Source organism: Bos indicus, chromosome 26 (genome assembly GCF_029378745.1).
Source record: "Bos indicus isolate NIAB-ARS_2022 breed Sahiwal x Tharparkar chromosome 26, NIAB-ARS_B.indTharparkar_mat_pri_1.0, whole genome shotgun sequence".
NCBI lineage: Eukaryota > Metazoa > Chordata > Mammalia > Artiodactyla > Bovidae > Bos > Bos indicus.
The window spans coordinates 11,156,830-11,179,788 of NC_091785.1; the positions used below are offsets into that span (position 1 = coordinate 11,156,830).

The 22,959-nt window shown below is 41.2% G+C and overlaps 2 protein-coding genes across 2 annotated transcripts in view; one reads left to right on the top strand and one right to left on the bottom strand.

Moving 5' to 3' along the window:
- LIPA (lipase A, lysosomal acid type) overlaps window positions 1-3,304 on the bottom strand; it is a 128,628-nt gene extending 125,324 nt beyond the window's left edge. Inside the window, exon 1 of the mRNA XM_019988660.2 lies at window positions 3,173-3,304. The gene's annotated coding sequence lies outside the window, so the exon portion shown is untranslated. The remainder of the gene's footprint in view (window positions 1-3,172) is intronic.
- A 40-nt stretch (window positions 3,305-3,344) lies between these two features.
- IFIT5 (interferon induced protein with tetratricopeptide repeats 5) lies at window positions 3,345-13,280 on the top strand. The gene is made up of 2 exons (XM_019988656.2): window positions 3,345-3,484; window positions 10,306-13,280. The coding sequence occupies exons 1-2, from the start codon at window positions 3,480-3,482 to the stop codon at window positions 11,747-11,749; spliced, it is 1,449 nt and encodes a 482-aa protein (XP_019844215.1). The 5' UTR covers window positions 3,345-3,479; the 3' UTR covers window positions 11,750-13,280.
- Window positions 13,281-22,959: the final 9,679 nt, after the last annotated feature.

Here is a 22,959-nt window from a genome sequence, read left to right on the forward strand (position 1 = left end):
TAGAATTCCCCGAGTGCCCAGGGAATGTCTCTCATGTACCCTAAATCAGGCCAAACCTTAGCTCAGGCCATTCACTACTATTATAAGTGCCCCAGCCTAGGTCTTTGATAACCACTGTCTACACACCACCACAGGATCCACCTACTTGGGAACCATCCTGGCCACCAGTATCTCCATTCTCCTGAGGCTGCTAGAACTGGACCTGCATAGGGACTAAGAGCCTCCACCCTACGGCATGCCCCAGCTTGAACTTCCCACCTTCAGTCGGTGTCCATAGCTCTGCACCTTGTCCCCAGTCAGACCCAGCCACCTCCACTTTGGAGCTGGTGCTTAAGGGAGTAAGCATTCTCTGACATTGTCCTGGATATCAACTCTTTCACCTGGGCCACCTCCTGAACTCCAGTACCACCCTTGACTTTCTGTGATCTGATTTCAACTTTTCCTCTCCGACCTAAAGTCCATCTTCTATCTCTTGCAGCTTGGGCTGTGAAGACTAATTCAAATAAATTAGGTATATACATGAGGGTGTTACATGATTCTCAATTGTGGGGGAGAGAGAAGGATTTTGCCCCGAAGGCAAAAAAAAAAGTTGGGTTTGGCAATCTTTGGAGTTAATTTCGTTTGTCGTAACTGCAGGGTGCTACTGACATCTAGTGGATAGATGCAAGATTGCTGCTTAAACATCCTAAAATCCACTGCACGGCTTCCCACAACCCAAATGTCAATAGCACCAAGGTTGAGAAACTCCGGCTTAGATCTGTACCTTGGAAGAGTTACGAAGTTTTCAGTTTCCCAAACAGATTTTCTATTAGTTGCCATTTTTCATGTTCTACTTCTCTTTTTCTCCAGTTGCTGTGTTTTACAGGTTGATAAGAATAAATTCAGAAGACAATACACTGCTAATTTTCCCAAGAATTCACCCAATCCGACAAATTATGAAAAAAATACTGATATTCAAATTCCATCTAAAATTCAGCATGTTCAACACCTACTCAACAGCTGGGTCTTTGCTTCTTCTCAATCCTGATAATGCATATTCCTTTAAACTTTTTACAGATCGTTTTAGTCTTTCTGAATCTGAAATCCTAAACAAACAAGCTGATAATCAGGATTTTTTTCCCCTTTTGATTTTTATCATTTACTGTTTAGTTGCTGTTCATTCAAACTGATAACCAAAGACTATCTCTTGGCCCTACAGCTAAAAGAAAGGAAAGAAGTAGGAACAAGGAAGAAAAAAACACAATCAACAAACTGGAAATATTTTTCAACAGAGGTCTATTAAATATTCTAAATCTTCAGGAAGGAGGAGATTCTGGGCATATCTTTGTACCTCCAAATAAGTCATTCAGTACTTTTTCTAAAATGTGGTTTCCCACTTAAAGGTTACCATAGCCTACAGACCCACCACATCCACATTACCTCCCAACCTCATTTCTTAGGACTTCTTCCCTGCCCTCTCCACTCCAACCACACCATCTGTGCATGCCAAGTATGCATCCATCTCTAGGCCATTGCAGTTCCTGTTCCCCCAGTCTGGAAGGCTCTTCCCTGACCCCATATCCACAGTGCTCACTTCTTCCCCCACCTCAAACCTTTCCTCCCCAATATATTTATAACAGTAAAACACCAACCCTCTCTCTGCTTTTTCTCCATAGCACAATCTGACATAAAATATTATATTTGTTCTTTACCTTCACCTCTCACACTAGAAATTAACTCCTAACAAACAAGTGTAACAAAATCAAAAAGGCACAACAACCTACCGTTCCGGACCTACACTGTTAATTAGCCACGCTGAACTTAATTCTGAGGGAGCAACAACTGGCTTTAGGCATAAGCCCCCTTTTCTTGCAAAGCCAAAGTCAGCATTATTTAAACTAACGGACACATAGCAAAACCTGTACATTGTTGTCCATTCATTTGAAAAACAAAGTGCCCAGCACGGCATTTTGCCAAGGCATAAAAGTGATAAGCTTGTGCCTTTTAAACTTTGTGATGATGAACACTTTTTCTCAAAGTTTGAGAACTATCTCCACCCTGTGCATAATCAGGAACAAAATGCAGAAGACAGTGTGTTGGGCGAGGAGGGAGGAAGGAGGAGGGCTTGTCCCTTGTCTGTTTTATTCCATGCTATATTGACTGGGCCTTGAGCAATGTCTAGCTCTTAGCAGTTGTTTAATAAAATGTGTTGAGGGGCCTTCCCTGGTGGCTAAGACTCCGCACTCCTAATGCAGAGGACCCGGGTTCGATCCTTGGTCAGGAAACTCAATCTCACATGCCGCAACTGAGAGTTTGCATCCTGCAACTGGAGATCCTGAATGCTGCAACCAAGACCCAGTGCAGCCAAATAAATATTAAAAAAAAAAAAAAGTGTTGAAAGAACGAATGAGTGAATTCGAAGGGGGTAAAGTGTATGGGCATTCGATATTTTCTGCTTAGGTTCCAAACCACCCCATCTTTGTTGTGTGTGTTAGTCGCTCAGTCATGGCCGACTCTTTGTGACCCCCATGGACTGGGCTCCTCTGTCCATGGGGATTCTCCAGGCAAGAATACTGCAGTGAGTTGCCATTCCCTTCGACTGGGGATCCTCCCTACCCAGGAATCGAATCCAGGTCTCCTGTATTGAAGGCAGATTCTTTACCATCTAAGCTACCAGGGGAAGCCAACTCCATCATAAAGATGGGACCTTATTATAGGATTATTATTATATTATTATAGGACCTTATTATAGGAAGCTCAGTTGTCAAGGGCATGGAAGGGAAGGGAATTTTCATAGAATTGTGGGTGGGGTGTAAAAACCTCTTTGCAAAGGGAACCTGGAATAGCTACCAAAATTTTGAATATATACACGTTTTGGCCCCCAAATTTCTCTAGGTTTACCCAGTGAAAATCACGGCACAAATGCACGGCATTGCACTTGTGTTTGTTAACTCAAGACTTGAGTTTTAGCCTAGGATGCACAAAGCTATAAAGAGCATCGGTGCCACCCAACAAAAATAACGCTGAAATATTTCCAGTCATCTTAGCTAAGGAAAAAAAAAAAAATCCAACAAATAACAACCACCCGCAAAAAGCTAAGGCACGTAGACTCAGAAGGCAGCTGAGCAGCCAAGACCAAAGTCTCAAGGCCCAGCTGCAAATTCCACCCGGAACGTCCCCCTGCTGCGCAAACCTCTCACAGCGGTTCCTCAGCCCGGCCGGGGGGCGCCCCGACTCAGCTCTTCCAGAAGTTTCTGTTTCCCGGAGCTGGACTCCGCCTAGTCGGGGATCAGATTCACTTTCTAGTTTCCCTTTCCCTCTCCTGTCCGCCCTTTAACAAAGACGGCCGGCCTCGCGCGCGGACGCAGTGCTGCGGTCACCTCGCCCGCGCGCCCACGCACACGCACGCGCGCCGCCGCTCAGCCGCAAAGGAGCAGAGGGCTGAGGAGAAAGCCCGAAGGGACCTGCACCTCCCGGCACTGCAGCAGAGCCCAGCCACCATGAGGTAAGGGCTTCTCCCCGCCTCTCCTCCCCAACTCCCTGTGGCCTTTGTTTTACACGCCATTCTCTCGTGTTCCGTTTGCCGGGCAGCGCCGCGGCCCTTGAAAAGGCCGAGCCCCAGAGCCCGGCCGCCGGGCGTCGGCGTTGGGGGCGCTCCCCTCCTGGGAGCTCGGTCCAGGTCCGGGGCGGCTGAAGGTGGGCCTGCCGGGGAGGGTGGCCGAGTGGACCCTTCCGCCAAGTCCCAGGCATCCGCGATCGGACTCTCGGGCCGAGTCGGGGGGCGGGGGTGGGGGTGGGGGGCAGGGGCGACGCGCCCCGGGGACTTGTCACTTCCCTGCGGCTCCTGTCGCCGCCGCCCCCGGGCCGGTGCTGAGCTTCTGCGGTGCAGGTCCCCGCAGGCCGCAGCCTCGCGTCACACGCGTCCACTTCTGCCATTTTGCCTTTTTGATTCTTGGGTCTGACTTCCCCTCCTTTGTACCGTGGACAGATTGTTCCGGCTCCTCCCCATCCCCCGTTTTGTGGGGCTTTCTTTCTCCGTTTCCAAGACTGGCCTGTGGTGGGGGTCCTTGGCTGACCCCTTTTCATCTGGTCCCCTGCCCTGCACGGGGATGGTGAACGGTCTGCATTTAGGAAGCTGAGGCCTGAGGAGGTTCAGATGGTGGGCTCCTGCAGGCCTTACAGCCTTTTGTTCTAAATCCTGACTCCGACCACCTACTAGTTGGGTGACCCAAAGCAAAGTTTCTTCAACTCGGTGAGGCTGTTTCTTGTCTGTAAAAAGTGATGGCATCCATCTCTTAGGACTGTGGAAGCGGTTGTTGCTGAATGCCCAGCTCAGCTGAATGCCCATCTGCATATATTTGCACATGTTGACTTTTGTTAGGTATAAAACTGTTTAATAAATGCCTTACTTCTACCCTTTGTAAGAAAGGAGGGAAGTGGGAGGTATAGGGAGGAAAAGGCCGATGGTGCCCTGCGAGTGTCTGGTGGATGGGATGAAGAGGGGTGAACCCCACTGGGCACTAACTGTCTACCAAGGAAAATGAGACTGCTCCTTCCTGGCAAAAAAAACAAACACAATAAAATAACTCCCCACCACACACACACAAAATGGCCTAAAGATAAATGTTGCCTCTTCAGACACAATAGCCTCTCTCTGCCAGCTTCCCAGAGACAAAGTTAAAATAGTAAGTAGACAGAGTTGAAAAAGTAAAATTTGTCATAGTGCCCAGTTGTGCGTAAATTCCATAGAGTGTAGGCAAGACACTTACATGGCTGACTGAATGTCCCCTGGAGATCTCACAACCACATGACAATCCCTGGGCAGCCCTCCCTCCTCATCCGCCTTGGGCAGAGGCAGATGTTCATTTCACTCTGTGGATGGGCAGAGGCTGGTAAGCCCATATTGTGGATCTGAGCAGGCTGTTAAGGGCGTGGCATGTCTTGCCTATGATTTTGGTGCATTTACACCAGAGAAAGGAACAACTACCCAGGGACAGTCATACCATGTTTCCCAGTCAGGACCTTAGGACCTTAGTCCAAAACCTATTTTCAAAATCTAAACAGAGAGCCAGAGAGCATGCCAAGATGGAAAAACAAATAGGACAGGGAAGACTGAAGTGGCAGAAAGTTTGGAACCAGTAGCAGGATGGAAAGAACTAGCAGGAATTCCCTCATCTGAAATTCAGGTGCTTTTTTTTTTTAATGCTAGGCTCATGCCTCTGGGTTGAAAATGCCAGAAGCTACCAGTATATAACTGCATTCATTCATTCACTCTGCAAGTATTTATTATTGAGCTCCTCTTATATACGGAAATCATAGATTCTGGGGACACACGGGTGAAAAAAATCAAACCAGAACAAAGTCCCTGTTCTCATTTAAATGGGAGAAATAGACAACCAAAAATAAGTGGGTAAATAATCAACATAAATAACCAAAAATGAATGAATATATAACATAATTCAGAAGGTGGTAAGAGCTATAAGGAAAATAAAATGGTGTAGTGGGCTAAGAGAGTGACCAAGAATGGAGGGGGTTGTTTTAGATACCTTTGCCACAGATTGCCACTTGGATAGGGAAATTTTTGAGCCAAGTTAAAGGAAGGAGCTAGTCACACAAGGATTTGGGAGCAGAGCTTCTCAAGTAGAGTAAAAACAAGTGTAAAAGTCTTTGAACTTGATATGTTCAAGATAGGAAGAAGGTCAGTATGTCTAAAACACAATTAAGAGGAGGAAAGGAGAGATGGTTGGGTGGGTACACAGATCTAGCATCTTTAGGGACTTGTAAGACGTGGCAAAGGCTAGATTAAGGTTTCAAATCTATTGGGAGTTTTTAAACCAAAAGACTGACATAACCTGGTTTACATTTTCAGAAGTTTACTAATATTATATGGGGACCAAGAGTAAAAACAGGGAGACCAGATTTTTACCCCAGCTCAAAGGAAAGGTAGTAGTCTTTTAGACTAGGAAAATTGAAGTGGAAATGGGGGGAAAAAGTGGATGGATTTGATATATCTGGGTGGTAGAATTAACAATTTCCCATTGGATTAGATGAGGGGTTGAGAGAAGAGGAATCAAGAGATTACTTCTAGGTTATTTGGCCTGTGGGACTAAGAGGTACCAAAAAAAGGTGGGGAAAACTAAGGTATGAACAGACTCAAGGAACCCAGATTTCTGTAATGAATATATTTACTTGAGATCCCAACTGAACTTCTAATTGAAAATGTAAACTAAAAACTAGAAGTCTGGAATTCAGGAGGAAGCAGAGATAGAGGACATACCTTAGGAGATCATCAGCATATACTATATCTTTAACTGGTTTATGGGGGAAAAAGATGTTTTAATTTCCTTACATTAATAATGATGATAATTATATCTTTGATAACTACGATTTTTAGTCTTTCTTCAGATCAGTTTTAACACATTTCTTCTCAGATCCTTTATTACTTGAAATAATCAATCCTCTCTGTCACTCCACAGCATGTCCTAGTGAGCTCCATCTCAAAATAATTCCAACAATGTAGAATGCTGTGACTTCAGATTGAGGGCTTATATTTGAAACCATTGTTTTCTTATCCCGAGACTTTTAACTGTTTGGCATGTCTTTCTCAATGAGCAGTTACACAACCTCTACCCGCTCTTTAAGCTGCTCTAAAATCTCTGTTTTTCTTCTAAGTCCTTCCCAGGCAAAGTGAATTTTACATACATTAGACATAGCCTGTATTTTAAAGCAAATCATTTTTTAAAACGAACTCCAATTTTTATATGAAAGATGTTGTATAGTATTATGGTTAAAAGGCATAAGCTTTTGTTTGAATTAGAAGTAACTTTGAATCTGTACTTGGCCACTTTATAGTATATAACCTTGGATATGTAATTTAAACTCTTATTTCCCAGTCCTCATCCATAAAATTGTAAAAATAATAAGATGTTATAAAAGTAAATATAATTTGTGTAAATTGCTTGGCACTCTGCCTGGCTTGGGTAGTGTGGCAAGTGAATGGTTTTGGGGGATGTTTGGGTTTTTTTCTGTTTTGTTTTTTTTTTTGAGCTCTCATCTGATTCTGGAAGTATATGTTACACCTGTAACATTTGTACTTTTGAGTTGAATCTGTAGTGAGCCTAGGTCATATGCATAAAATTTTCTTCTCAAGTATATCCTTGTTTGCCATTTAATTTAGCTTTTCACCTTGAATAAAACGGGGAAAATTTCAAGTTAAAGGAGAGGTCTAACCTTTCGAGCTTAAGGTTTTCTTATGCATTAATCTCTATAGGCCCAGTGTCTTCAACTCTCCTGTCACATACAATAACCACTAGTCATGTAATATTTAAATTAACTAAAAGTAAATAAAATATAAAATTTCAGTTCATAGTTGTACTAGCCACCATTTCAAGTGATCAGTGGTCATGTGTGGCTAGTGGCTACCATACTGTACAGCATAGATAAGAACATTTCCATCTTGGCAGGAAGTTCTGTTGGAAAGCTCTGGTCTAGAACCTGCAATCGCTAAAATGTGGGACCTGTATATATATGTTTATATGTATACACAGATGATAAAAGAAAGAAAATAAGAAAAAAATTATAAAATTAATAATATAAGTGAACATGTCTACTAAATATCTAAATATATTATTAAGTAAGCTATTAATGTTTAAATTTAGTATTTATAAAAATTGGGAAACATTTCATGAAGTATACTAGTAGGTTATAAATATGAAGTGGTTTTATTTTTCTGATCACTACTACTAATTCTGTTAATTAACCCGGTTCTCTAACTCTTCAACCACTTTTGGCTATTAGGGCAGCCTCTTTCCAGTTCCTGAAACTCAGCCCAATTCATTTTAAAGCCTCAATCTCATTTTGATTCAAAGCCCACTCCCCTTCCTCCTCAGCTCCCAGAAAATATTGATAAAAGTGCCATGAAGAATAGGAAAACGTGATAGACTAGACTTTAGAATGTCAGGCAAGGTGGAGATGCAGTTTAACCTATGGTGGTCAGGAGTCAACTTCTTTGAAGAGCTGAGATTTGAGCCAAGGCCAGAATTATGAGAATAAGTATGCCCTCTACTCTCCTAGGGCTTCCCTGGTGGCTCAGATGGTAAGGAATCCGCCTGCAGTGCAGGAGACCTGAGTTCGATCCCTGGGTTGAGAAGATCCCTTGGAGGAGGGCATGGCAGCCCACTCCAGTATTCTTAGCTGGAGAATCCCCATGAGAGAGGAGCCTGGCGGGCTACAAGTCCATAGGGTGGCAAAGAGGTGGACACCTCTGAGCAACTAAGCACAGTACTCTCCTAGGGAGAGTTCACAGAGTGAGAGAATAAAAAGTGTATTAAAGTACACCACCACATAATCCCATTACTCTGATTTTTTTCTTAACACTTATTAATATCTGGAATTATGTTGTCTGTTGATTTGTTTACATGTTTATTTTCTGTCAACCTCTATTGTTCCTTCCTCTCCTATAATGGGATTACCATGGAGAAAAGGCCTTTTTCTATCTTGCTCATTACTATATCGACTACAACTAGCATATTGCCTGGCATGTATGACATGAGGTGATCAATAAATGTTTCTTGATAGAAATATTACTATAGTTCTCATAAACATTTATACAAATATGCATACATATATATAAGGGAAAGGGTCCTGTGTGCAACAGAAAGGGAAATAAATACACACACACTGTTCATCCAATAATTAGAACATTTCCTTCTTCGAGAGAAGCCTTAAGCAGCTTTGTTCTGTAAATTTCTTGTGACCCTTAATTATGCCCAATACTAGATTTAGAAAGTCTTTCCTGACTGCCTCAGCACTACCATAAGCAAAACAAACAAAATTAGGTATATTAATCAGCTTCAGACAGGAGAAATCCAGTTCATACTGGCTTAAGAAAAGAGAGATTATTTCCTTAAAAAGGTAGAAGTACAGGGATTGACAGGGTGATCCAGGCAATACCTGATTTCAGGAATTTAGTCAGCATCACAAGCAATCTGTCTTTGTTCCCAAGCTCTGTTTTCCTCTGTGTTTGAGTCTCTCTTAGGCAGGCTGTCCCCAAGGATTTGGAAAGATGGCCACCAGCAACTCCAGCTTGTATTCTACCAGCTTAAAATTTTTGGAAGAGAGAGAGTTCCCGCAAAGCCCCATTTCAGCAAAATTATGTTTTAATTGAATAAATCTGAATAAATCACTGAGGCCAGGGAATGGCTGGAATACTGTGTGCCTTCACACGCTGGAGGAAGTGTAGGCAGCCTGTCTCAAATCACATGGATTGAGACGAGGGGGAGATGTTGCTCCGCCAAATGAAAGCCACAGATGTCTACATCTGGACTGTGTGCCCTTCCCGAGTCACTTCCATGGCACTGTATTGGAATGCTGATTTGTAATTGGCTGTGTACTTATAAGCTGTGTATAAGTAGGCCTGTGTCTTATTCACAGTTACACCTCCAGGGTTATTCAGAAGATCTTGGGCATAGAAGCCTATCAGTAATGAGTAAATATTTCCTAACCCCTTCCTCTTCATCTTCCTGGTTTCAGAGATGAAACTAGGCCCTGAAGAAATTACACTATGTTTTACAAAGGGAGTTTAACAAATATTTGTGACGAACATTAAGGGCAGTAACAGGTGACAGTCTTTATTGTTGCCCACAACCCTAAAGGTCAGAAGGATGTGGCATTTAACATTAAAACCTACTAAGCCTCCTTTTGCCTTTTCCCCATTTTCTCTAAATCTTTGTTATCTCTCAAACGTATACTTCCTCCCATCTCCTGGTGTGCCTGTTCCTATCTGACTCGTTCCTATCTGACTCTGCTTTTTTTCTGTGTGGAGTTCCCTTTGTTTTTCTGCAAAACTTATGTATTCATGTGGCTTCGCTCTCTCCTTCAGTTTTTTCTTTTTCTTATTTTTCACTTTCTCCTCTTTTCCTTCACTATTCATAATACAGAGATGAAATTTTTATGTTATTTATTGTGTATATATCTATTATTCTTAATTTTCAAAGCTAGTAAATAAAATAATTTAAATTCCCCTCTCTAAAAACAGGTGTTCCATATGGGTTAGTGACTGCCTAAAGGAAATAGATACCTTGTAAGACAGAAAACACTGTTCTCTGTAGAATTGATTTTGCAATAAATAATGTGAATTTAATGGAATATTTCTAGAATACAAGTATACACAGAGGAAACTAGTATAAACTTACAGAAGCCTAGTGCTTTAACTGTAAAATCAAGTAGATAAAATAGGTTGTTAAGCAAAGAACTGTATTTAAGATTTAAAAATTTATTATTTTCTTTATTTCTTCAGAAATTAAAAAGTGTTTTTATCTTTAACAGTGAAATTCCTAAGGACTGCTTGAAGACCATTCTTTTGGAGTTAGAATGTCACTTCACATGGAATTTACTTAAGGAAGACATCGATCTGTTTGATGTAGAAGATACTATTGGGCAACAGCTTGAATTTCTTACCACAAAATCCAGACTCACTCTTTATAACCTATTAGCGTACGTGAAACACCTCAAGGGCCAAAATGAAGATGCGCTAAAGTGCTTGAAACAAGCGGAAGAAATCATACGGCGAGAGCACTCGGACAAGGAAGGAGTACGAAGCCTGGTCACTTGGGGAAACTATGCGTGGGTTTACTATGACATGGGTCAGCTTAAAGAAGCCCAGAAGTATATAGGCAAGATAGGGAGCGTCTGCAAGACATTGTCTAGTCCTTCTGACTACAAGTTGGAGCGTCCAGAGATTGACTGTGAGAAAGGATGGGCACTCTTGAAATTTGGAGGAAAATATTACCAAAAGGCTAAAGCCGCTTTTGAGAAGGCTCTGGAAGCAGAACCAGACAATCCAGAATTTAACATCGGCTATGCCATCACAGTGTATCGGCTGGATGATTCTGACAGAGAAGGGTCTATAAAAAGCTTTTCTCTGGGCCCCCTGAGGAAAGCTGTCACCCTGAACCCAGATAATTCCTACATTAAGGTTTTTCTCGCACTGAAGCTTCAAGATGTGCATGCAGAAGCTGAGGGGGAAAAGTATATTGAAGAAATCCTGGACCAGATATCAGCCCAACCTTATGTCCTTCGTTATGCAGCCAAATTCTATAGGAGAAAAAATTCCTGGGACAAAGCTCTAGAACTTTTGAAAAAGGCCTTGGAGGTGACACCAACCTCTTCTTTCTTGCATCACCAAATGGGACTTTGCTATAGGGCACAAATGATCCAAATCAAGAAGGCCACTCGCAACAGACCTAAAGGAAAGGATAAACTGAAAGTTGATGAGCTGATTACCTCGGCTATATCTCATTTCAAAGCAGCCGTGGAGCGAGACTCTATGTTTGCATTTGCCTACACGGACCTGGCCAACATGTATGCTGAGGGAGGCCAGTATAGCAATGCTGAAGACATTTTTCAGAAAGCTCTTCGTCTGGAGAACATAACTGATGATCACAAACATCAGATCCACTACCACTATGGCCGCTTTCAGGAATTTCACCGAAAATCAGAAAATACTGCCATCCACCATTATTTAGAAGCCTTAAAGGTCAAAGACAGGTCATCTTTGCGTCCTAAACTGACAAGTGCTCTGAAGAAATTGGCTACTAAGAGACTTGGGTACAATGCTTCAGATGTGCAGAGTTTAAGTGCCCTAGGGTTTGTTTACAAGCTAGAGGGAGAAAAGAGGCAAGCAGCTGAGTACTATGAAAGGGCCCAAAAGATAGATCCAGAAAATGCAGAATTTCTTACTGCTCTCTGTGAGCTTCGACTTTCCATTTAAGTACACACTAGGAAATTAGTTCTAAGCTTTTCTCTCCTTTTTGCGTTCTTATATTTTTGTTTATTGCTTTAATCCATTGTTCATTTAGACCTAACTTTTATTGAATGGTTACTGTGTACCTGGCATCATGCTAAATACTTTATATACATGATGATGAATCTTTTTGTTGTTTTTTAAAAAAATTTCCATTGAGAAACAGCAAAATTTCAGCTGTTGTAGCTTTTAAAAATCATATGGTCATGATGACTTTATATCCTTTATCTGTGCTATTTATAATTTCTGATTAAGTTTTGTCAGATTTTCCATATGTATGCCTAAGTTTAATCCTACACAAGCTTTTGACACCTAAGTCATGAGCACTCTTTCAGGAGTGCAAAATTATATCAGTTAAGCACTTAACTTGTAGCTTGCAAAGATGGAAACTTCCAAGTTACAGATGTTCTGACTTTGATGAGGATATTTAACCACAAGCCTGATAGTTATCTAAAGAATCCTCTTTGTTGGAAGAAAAAAGTTTATAATAATAAGTTTGTCATCCCTGATGACTTCAATAAAAGGAGGAAAAATTAGAACATGAGAGAAAAGATCTTCCCAAATACAGAACTTCAGGGACTCAAGAGAAATCCAAAGTATTAACTCCCAGAATGTTCATCAAGTAGCTAGAAATAGTGATGAGAAAAAACAAGGATGGGAAAATCATTAGTCTCAGTTTTTTCTAGTTGTTTTAACTGGAAGAATAAACCTAAAGCTAATTAGATGGAATTAATTTAATTCCTTCCCATTAAAATTGCAGTATTTTTAGGGTAAAATTGAGATTAAAAAGCAGACCAATTGAAAATTTGGGAGAAATAATAAACAAATGGGTAAAATAGATACCCCTAACCTGTTTCCCTAGATTACCAAGACTTCAGTGATTTAGTTTTGGGTCTGAACTGGGTCATTTCTGGCCTTTGGTTAGCTGTTTTAGTATTCCAGAGTTACTTCTGTGAAGCTTTTCCTTTTGTCTGAAGTTTTCAGATTGACATGTTTTCCTGTAGATCCTCTAGAAACAGTTAAACCCTGTTTTCAGTTTTAATATTCACCTTGAAGGGTCACTGCTTAAGGGCTCTTATCCCAGAGGACTTTTAAAATTGAGATGTTGCTAAAAGTATGCAGTTATATTTACCACCACAGTATTAGTGGGGAAATGTGCCATATGATTTAATTCTCTGTACCTCCAATGAAGCTCTTAAAACTATTGTATATATGTGTGTGTTTTTCACTTTTTCTTACTATGTTTATTTTTTAAATTTCTATTATGGTTTTCATTATTATAAAATTAATAAATTCTCATTGTACAATTTCACAAAATACAGAAGTGTAAGAATTTAAAAATAAGAGCACTGTCTTCACCCTACCCCAATTCCACATGCCCAAGGTAAACTGTTAATAATCTGATATGTATCCTTCCAGATATTTTTTCTATGCATATTCAAACATACCTAAATACTTCAGTGTATCTCATAAATTAAAATTTTTAATGTTTGTTTTACTTACGTCCCTGCTGTTTTTATTTTGCTGTTTTGTTTATTCAAGAAGGAAGAATAGGCAAGGAATGATTTTATGTATTTCAGTAATTTAGGACTGAAGTCCTAACCTATCAGTAGAAGTATTTGGCCTGTTTTGTAGCAAATGTTTTATTTTGCAGTAAGTCAGTTTTCCCATAGAGAACAATACTATGATTAAGGCTGTGTTCCCAAGTAGAGACTTCACAGTGAATAAAATTACATTTGTGATATCAAAACAAAGATACAACTATAAACCTCTATATCTAAACATTAGACTTTTAGGTCTATTAAATGACTTTAAAATCCACTAGATACAAAAATTTTGAACTATATAAGAAGCATAACATACTAAGAAAATGTAAAATCAGTACAAAATCATATGAAAAATACAACTCTATTAACCTAAAATTAATTAACTTTAAATTTTGTCAATAATTGTGCTTACCTACTTAAAATTTGTAAGTATGTAGAGATACTTTCATAGACTCATTTTTTAAAAAAGACCTCAAACTTCACCTTTATTAATTAACCATCAAATTTTGAATACTGAATTACCTTCCTAAATGATAATTTCATCTTTGAGCCACCAGGGAAGCCCCAATTTCATCTTCAGATAGTCCTTATTCTTTGAAATTTGTTTCTTCCATTTAACAAGAGACGTCTAGCCTGTAGTCTACACATTTTGGTCTATAGGGACCTCAGAGATCTAAGCCTTCCTAGAGATTTTGCAGTAGTTAAAACTCTTGATTGCAAATCAGAAAACTCAGCTAAAATGACCTAAGCAAAAATGAGAATATAGTGGCCGATGTAATTTAATAGTCCAGGGACAGCACTAATTTCAGATAAATTTGCAGGGACAAATAAATCACCAAATACATATGGCTATTGTTGGAAGTCAAGTAATGCTGAATAGCCAAAAACCAAATGTCTACTACATATATCTTAAAGTAATTGAAGACTATCGCCATGTGTCCCTGAAACTTAAATTTAAGTTAAACATGCAGTTTTCTTCCACCCACGCTCATAAGACATATTGAAATCTCTTCCTCATGGTTATTTTGAATTCTGTCCAAATTGTCCTTATCCTTTGCCTGGGTTTAACTTCATAACCAAAATGAGGCTTTAGGACTCTGGTAGAATGATCCCTTGTCTGTTTTTTCTAGGGATTATATGTATATTAATTTAGGCAAAATAATATCCACTTACTACCTACTTACGTGTAGTTTTTTCCACACACGCCATTTTAAGACATGTCTTTCATATCCTAACCCTGAGCATTTGGCTTTTGAAAGTGTTTTATGTTACTTGGTAGCATTTAACACTTCAATTCAGATGATCCATATCTCTTCAAGAAATTGTTGAGGAAATGTTTGTATCTAATATGCTATCCATTGCAAATAACAGAACAGATAATAGAAAACCCAGGTTAAGCTGTCTTTAATAAAAACCAGTACATCATGTTTTCCAACAAGGCTTGATCTCAAAACAGTGTAATCAAGACAAAGTCGCAGTCTCTCCTCAGTACTGAGTTATCAAATTTGGCTCTATTCTGAGAAAAATAACTGTGATCCTCGTATGGAAGACACATGTACTCTTGTCTCTATGCAGTGGAAAAGTGCGCATCTCCTCCCACAACCATCTGAGAATGCCAGGTTTGCTCTGATAGGGCCATCTTGGCTTATATAACCATTTTCAAATAAGTCATCCTGGCCAAAGAGAGAGAGACAACGTTCATTAGTTAAGCATGAGACACAGCTGACCCAGAAAGCCAGGAATGAAGACAAAGTTGACTTCCCTGGAAGCATATGGACTGCAAGAGGTAGGGGTGGAATTACCAAGAAAATCAGGATTGGAACACTGACAGCCAAAAATACCAAAAGTACGTAGATTCAAGTTGTGCCTTCTTACCCACTCCATACGTTTCTCTGTAGCAAGTAGAGTATTTCAAAAAGGAGCTAGTCATTCAAACTCTAGTCAATAATGAAGGCCCCGGTAAAGTTTTATCTGTCAGGATTTTAGTCTGGTCCTCTTATTCCTCTTTATCCCTTCAGATCTGTTCTCAGCATCATTGAAGGCAGCCTGGTAGGGGCAGTAGTGTGTGGAAGGTGAACCAAGGGAAGTTATACTCACATTGTAGTAACTGCCACCAACTGTGATTCAGACAACTTCAAGAAATAGGTAGAATAACCAGAGGCATTACAGCTTGTGAGTGTACCTGAAGTACCAGAGATGACTGTGATGACCAAAATAATGACCTGTATTCAACAGAGCTGAGCAGCCCCAGAAGAAGCCTTCACCAGCTTATTCACAGCTGCCATGAGGGCTACAGGCCTTGAACCAGACAAGTCCAAATTCAAAGTGACAAAGGGAGATGATAAAAGTGAGTGTGGGATGACTTAGACATCAAAAGACAGATTACCCATGTGGTCAGCTTGTACAAATATATATGTCTGTAATGGTAGAGGCCCATATCAAAATAACTGCTTTGCATTCATTAAAAGGTACTTCAATACGTTACCTTATTTAACTATATCAACACTGCAAATGAATGGAGCAAGCAACTCCTCAGAAGTCAGTTAAGTAACAATCAGAATCACATAAGGGAGGATCTTACCTCTCCACTCCCCTCTCAGGACCACAGCCTCTTGTTCCTCTGCAGTTGTCTTCTTAGCCAAAGTTCTCTGGATCGTTGAGATGTGGTTTCTTTTCCGTCTTAGTTTCATCTTGTCCTGTGATCAAGCCACACATACCTATCCCACCCCAAACAACTCCAACCCTCTCCGGCAGTGTCTTATTTCCTAAGATAAATGTGTTCATAAAGTATTTTATTGTACTTCAAGTGAATTAAAAAACAGATCTAATTACTAGAAACATGTGCAGAAGTGCCATGTATATATTCCTCTATTTGCTCTGAACTTAGGGGTCCTCTATAAGTGATTAACTAGAATCTTCTTCTTAATATCTCCTATCATGATGGCCTAAGCAGAGTAAGCAGCAGAATAAGGAAGGTGAGACGTGTAGGTTTTGGGAAAGCCATATCTCATGGGAGCGCACAGGTGCCTCATGGGTAAACTCTGAAGGACGAGCATGGATTGGTGTCTCTCGGATTGAACACCGAAGACTGAGCACACTGGCTTTTCCTGTCCTTCAGGAAAAGCGACGCCTGTCTAAGCTGCTCCCAGCATCAAAGGGTAAAATGGGCTGAGGGTAAAGAGACAGAGATGAGTACTCCAGAGTTCAGAAGTAAGCTGATAGGTCAGTTTCCTCCAAACATGTCCCTAACTCACCACCAGACTGGAGCAAAGCCCTGGGAAAGAGAGAATGCTAGTTCAGCCATATATTAGACTCTAGTTGAACAGCCATAGCTAACTCATAGCTACATAGAATATAATGTGTACTATGCTGTTCTAAGTGCATTGCATGTATTAAACTTATACAATGTTCACAAAATCCCTATAGATAAACATTTTTGTTATTTCCTTTTGCATATGAAGACACTGAAATTTGGAGATATTAACTAAGCCCAAGGTCACATAGCTAATAAGAGGTAAAAAAAGGATTCAAATCCTGGATGTCTGGTTCTAAAATACAATATACTATACAATATTATCTAGATAGGTCTAAAATTTGGAATGAAGGATGTGGGGAGATAGGACCAATCTTTACAGAAACTTAGGAGAATGCCACAGAGAATGACATGAGAGACAGACGTTCTACAGTCATAGGTCACCCAACACTTTCACAGAGAGTTCCAAACTCCCTGGAAGGAATTGTGAAAGGGACAGGGATTAACAACTGCTCTGAAACCACTAGAGAGAATGGCCCAAGAAATCAAGGGACTGAATCGTCTTACGAGTTGGATATTAAAAATCAGAGATTTGGGATAAATTCCTTGAAAAAGAAAGCAAGCCTTGCCTTGAACCTCCAAGCCATGGACCTTGGAAAGTACCTCTGAGCCCCTAATTCCACTGATTATTCCTTTAGCTTAAGAGACACTTCACCTCCCTTCACATCCTTTCCCTCTTCCATACCATTTTAACTCTAGCAACCTTACCCCCAATCTCACCAAAACAAACAACAAACATAAAAACCAAACAAACCCTGAAAATGAAAACTGCTTACAGGTCATTTGTATAGAAAAGCCTTTTATTGACAAAGTTTAGGAGAGAATCTATAATTTAATAATTTAATATTAGATAAACACTTTTTTAAAGGAAGAGAAAGGAAGAAAGCACAGAAGGAAAGATGGAGATGGGAAAAAAGAAGCAAAGAAAGAAAAGAGAGATGGATTGAAGAGAACCAAGAAAGAAGAAGGAAACACCCTCAACCATTTCTTGATAGTTCCACCTCTTGCCCTGATTCTGGGCCTTACCTCCTTCCCTCTCTCTACTGTTCTGAAATAAGAACCAATTCTACTGATTTCCTTAAAAAGAACAATTCAGTTTTCTCTTATCTTCATATACAGACCCACTTATGCACAACCAAATTCAAGTTGCTTAGTTCAACAAAAAGTTCTTAATGCTTATATGATACACTCTCCTTTGAAGGCAATTGTTGCTATAAATAAATAGCGGCCCCTTACAATTTCATAGGAATTACACATTTAAAAATAAATTCAGTCACTAAATCCAGCATAATTTGTATACAGTAAAACAAGGATGCTTTATGCTTCCAAATTACACAGAATACACTCCTCTATTCATTTGGTTTCAACATTTCTCAAATTCGACTCTGGTATGTGTTTGAGACTTTATACTTTATTTTTTTTCTTTATCTTATACTTTAATTAAATCCTTTATCAACTCACATCAAACCAATTAACACAATAGTAGGGGACCAAAAATGGGAACCAGGACAGCAACCTGAATTCCCAAAAAAGTCCACAAAGGGCTCAAACACTTTTTCACATTAAATTTTGCCTATGGCACGCTGCAGTCCATGAGGTTGCAGAGTCTGACATGACTGGGCAACTGAACATAACAATCCCTCGTTAGGTCAATTACAATCATCACTTATTTTAACTTTGATATGCTAAATAGAGAAGTGACCTAGGAAATAAGCATATATACAGAAAAATACAACACAGCACCTTTATCCCTATATTTGTATTGATACTTGCAAGAGGAAGAGGATAAATGTGGAATGGGTCGCAAGTAGGAAATGAGGGAGGGAAGAGAAGGAAATAACAAATTTTAATATTTGTTCTAAGCCTGGTCTTGTCCAGTTAAGCTATAATTGGAGGCACCACCAACTTTAGGGACGTGGTCTCAATAATTCCAGCAGATGGCAGTGCAGTGCTGCATAACAGGTATTATAGTTATTTCAAAATAAAAACCACCAAAAAAACCTTCTTGAACCTCTGGACCCCTTAAGAAGAAAAAAACATACAAAGTATTCCTTTTTAGGGTTGAGAAGTAATTATTAAAGTATAACCCCATGCTCTGAACATCTTTTTAATTTGTGAAGTGAACGTGAAAGTGTTAGTCACTCAGTCCTGTCAGACTCTTTGTGACCCCATGGACTGTAGCCTGCCAGGCTCCTCTGTCCATCGGATTCTCCAAGCAATACTGGAGTAGGTAGCCATTCCCTTCTCCAGGGGATCTTCCTGAACCCAGGGATTGAACCTGGGTCTCCCGCATTGCAGGCAGATTCTTTACTATCTGAGCCACCAGGAAGGTTTTAATTTGTAGACAGCAAATGCAACCCCAAATCCCAGCAGTCCCCAAAGTTCCAGACACCTCTGTGGATCCCCTCATCAAGGTTTTTATTACTGTCAGCTTATGCATGGTTTTGCATTGGCCTCAGGAATTGGCTTCCCTTGTGGCTCAGCTGGTAAAGAATCCCCCTGCAATTCAGGAGACCTGGGTTTGATCCCTGAGAGAGAAAAGGCTACCCACTCCAGTATTCTGGCCTGGAGAATTCCAGGTCACAAAGAGTAGGACACGACTGAGCTACTTTCACTTCTAGGAATCAACTAGAGCCCCAGGTAGCTGCATAAAGCAGCTTCCCCACATCCTTTCCCCTTACTCCCCAGCTTCTTCCCCTGAAAACAGAACAGGCTGTTTCCAACCCACTCAGTTCCATACCAGAGTTCCTCAGAATCATCTCAAAATTTGGCCCTTCATGAATTCTTCCTCTCCTAACCTCCAGCGTGTGCAGTGCCCTTAGCCCCAGGTCAGCATTGAAAACCTCTTGTGATCATTCTCACCTGTGTTCGTTTCAATTTACCGATTAGTCGGTACACCTGAGACCACTGGACAGGGCAGTACGTGTGTTTTGAATTCCCCGCTATATATAACATGGTGCCAGATTCCAAGGAGGCGCTTAATAAATAGTTGTGGTTGATTAACTCCTCTCACCAACTCTTTAAAGAGTTTGTCAGCATGCCATCTGATTTTCAGTCACACCCGGTGAGTTAGAAGCCAGCCATTAGAGCAGGTTGGCTCTAGCGGGGAACTTCTGCTACTGGCTGAATCCTGGTGCAAGGTTTTCGTGTCAAGTAAAAGCAGCTTGTTTGGTCCCTGTAACTGAAACCCCAGCTTTTCACACTTGAGGCACATGTGCTCCACTTTTTCCCAACTTTCTAGGGTTTCCTTGCATGGGCAGTGCTCCATGCCTGGGCCTGGCCCTGGGCCTAATTTAAGCACAACACAGTTATTTAATTAAACTAGTCTCAGTTCAACATTGGAGAAGGCAATGGCACCCCACTCCGGTACTCTTGCCTGGAGAATCCCATGGACAGAGGAACCCGGTGGGCTGCATGTCCATGGGGTCACTAAGAGTTGGACACGACTGAGCGACTTCACTTTCACTTTTCACTTTCATGCATCGGAGAAGGAAATGGCAACCCACTCCAGTGTTTTTGCCTGGAGAATCCCAGGGACGGGGGAGCCTGGTGGGCTGCCATCTATGGGGTCACACAGAGTCGGAAATGACTGAAGCGACTTCGCAGCAGCAGCAGTTCAACATAGTCGTATCATTTTTACATTCAGGCCTCAATCTAAGTTTTATTTAGTGTATTTCTACCAGCTCTTCTCTTTGCCACTTTTATTCCCTTTCCCAAACCTGCCCCATGATACTCAATGCTCTGGAAGTCCTGCTTCTTATATAGGACACTTCTCATCAGGTGTCCTATTTCGGCCCACTGAATTGGGAACATCCAACATATCCTACCTTGGGGCTTCCCTGGTGGCTCTGATGGTAAAGAATTTTGCTGCAGTGTGGGAGATCCAGGTTTGATCCCTGGGTCAGGAAGATACCCTGGAGAAGGGAATGGCAACCCACTCCAGTATTTTTGCCTGGAGAATCCCACAGACAGAGAAGCCTGGTAGGCTACAGTCCATGGGGTTGCAAAGAGTAGGACACCACTGAGCTACTAACACTCGCACTGTCAACATATCCTGTGCATTCTGAGTGCGAAACTTCAAGCAAACCTGACCTTCTTTAGCCCCACCCTTGCTGCATTATAATTCTCTTTAGTAGCTGCTTCCTTTGTTCTTTTTTGTTTGTCCATTGGTTGTTTTTACTCATTCATTCACCAAGTATTTACTGAGTGACTATGGATTAGGCACTGGACTCCGGCAAGTCAGTCAGTATGATCTCTAACCCCAGAAAGCTTGTGATTTTGTAGAGGTGACATTTAAAAATAAACACACAAATGAATATGGAATTATAATTAAAATATGTTCTCTGGTGGGAAAGAGCAGGGTGCTATGAGAACGTGTCGTGTGGGTGGTGATAGTGTGATAGGCAATTTGTGTGCCTGTGTGCTCAGTCGTGTCCAACACTTTTGGGACCCCATGGACTGTAGACCACTAGGCTCCTTTGCCCATGGGATTCTCCAGGCAAGAATACTGGAGTGGGTTGCCATTTCCTACTCTAGGGACTCTTCAGGCACTGTGATTGAACCCACGTCTCTTGTGTCTCCTGCAGTGGCAGGCAAATTCTTTACCACTGCATCACCTGGGAAGCCCATTAAGTAATTTAGATGGAGGCAACAGTTCAGGGTAGTGAAGTGACATTTATATTGAAGCCCAAAGGGTGAGAAGTGAGTATCTTGAGGGATGACATATGCAAAACGACTTTGGAAACAGAACAGGGCACTGCAGTGTGGTGAGAACAGTGTAGCCCAACAGGAGGTTTGGAAGTGAAGCAGAAGCTCACCACGCAGGACATCATGGGCCATATTCCAGTGTGTAACGTCAGTGATTCTGAAACAGGCTTGCCCTGGGACTTCCCTGGCAGTCTAGTGGTTAAGATACCATGCTTCTAAGGCAGGGGAGGGGTGTATTCGACCCCTGGTTGGGGAACAAAGATACTACATGCCATGTGGTGTGGCCAAAAAATTAAAGAAAAAAAAAAAGGCTTTCCCCCTCCCTGTTTGACCTTTAGAAACTTTTGAGTCAGATGTCCAAATTCTCCCCCCTCGGTGTTCCCACCTGATACACATTCAGACTCTGCTTAGGTCCCTGTTGAAAAAACAGGGACTGAGAATATGTCTTCACTTTTCCTAGGGTCGGGACCACCAACCCATCCATCATTTCAAGTGCCAGGAGGAAAAGACCTAACCTGCCATCACAGGAGTAACGGTTTTATGGGAAAACTTTAAAGGGGCTGCACTTTAAAATGCTAATTTTAATGCCTTTTAATGTCAATGCATTTTCAATGCATTACTTTGCCAACAAAGGTCCAACTAATCAAAGCGATGGTTTTTCTAGTAGTCAGTTATGGATGTGAGAGTTGGACTATTAAGGAAGCTGAGCACCAAAGAATTGATGCTTTTGAACTGTGATGCTGGAGAAGACTCTTGAGAGTCCCTTGGACTGCAAGGAGATCCAACCAGTCCATCCTAAAGGAAATCAGTCCTGAATATTCATTGGAAGGACTGATGCTGAAGCTGAAACTCCAATACTTTGGCCACCTGGTGCGAAGAACTGACTCATTGGAAAAGACCCCGATGCTGGGAAAGATTGAAGGTGGGAGGAGAAGGGGACAACAGAAGAAAATATGTTTGGATGGCATCACCGACTTGATGGCCATGAGTTAGAGCAAGCTCTGGGAGTTGGTGATTGCTGGCATGCTACAGTCCATGGGGTCACACAGAGTCGGAAACAACTGAGTGACTGAACTGAATTGAACTGAATGTCAATGCAAATCTTCAGTGGAACATACACTAACTCCTCAAAAATAGGGAATTCCCTGGCAGTCCAGTAGTTAGGACTCCATGCTTTACAAGTGCCTGGCTTCAATCCCTGGTTGTGGAACCTTCAAGCCTCACCATGTGGCCAAAAAACATTTTTAAGGAAAGTATAAAAGTGTTTGTATTTAATTTTAGACCAATCTTAGAGCCTGGATCCCTCAGAGAGGCCTCTGACACTTAAATAATTAACAGTAATGAGTGAGTGAGTGAGTGAAGTCGCTCAGTCGTGTCCAACTCTTTGCGACCCTGTGGACTGCAGCCCACCAGGCTCCTCCGTCCATGGGATTCTCCAGGCAAGATTACTGGAGTGGGGTGCCATTTCCTTCTCCATGGGATCTTCCTGACCCAGGTCTCCCACATTGCAGGCAGACGCAAGTTAAAAGTGATCACTCTTTTCCAGAATTGAAGCACTTTTCACTTATTTGACACTTCCTTAAGCTTGGTGGTGCTAGTGGTAAAGAACC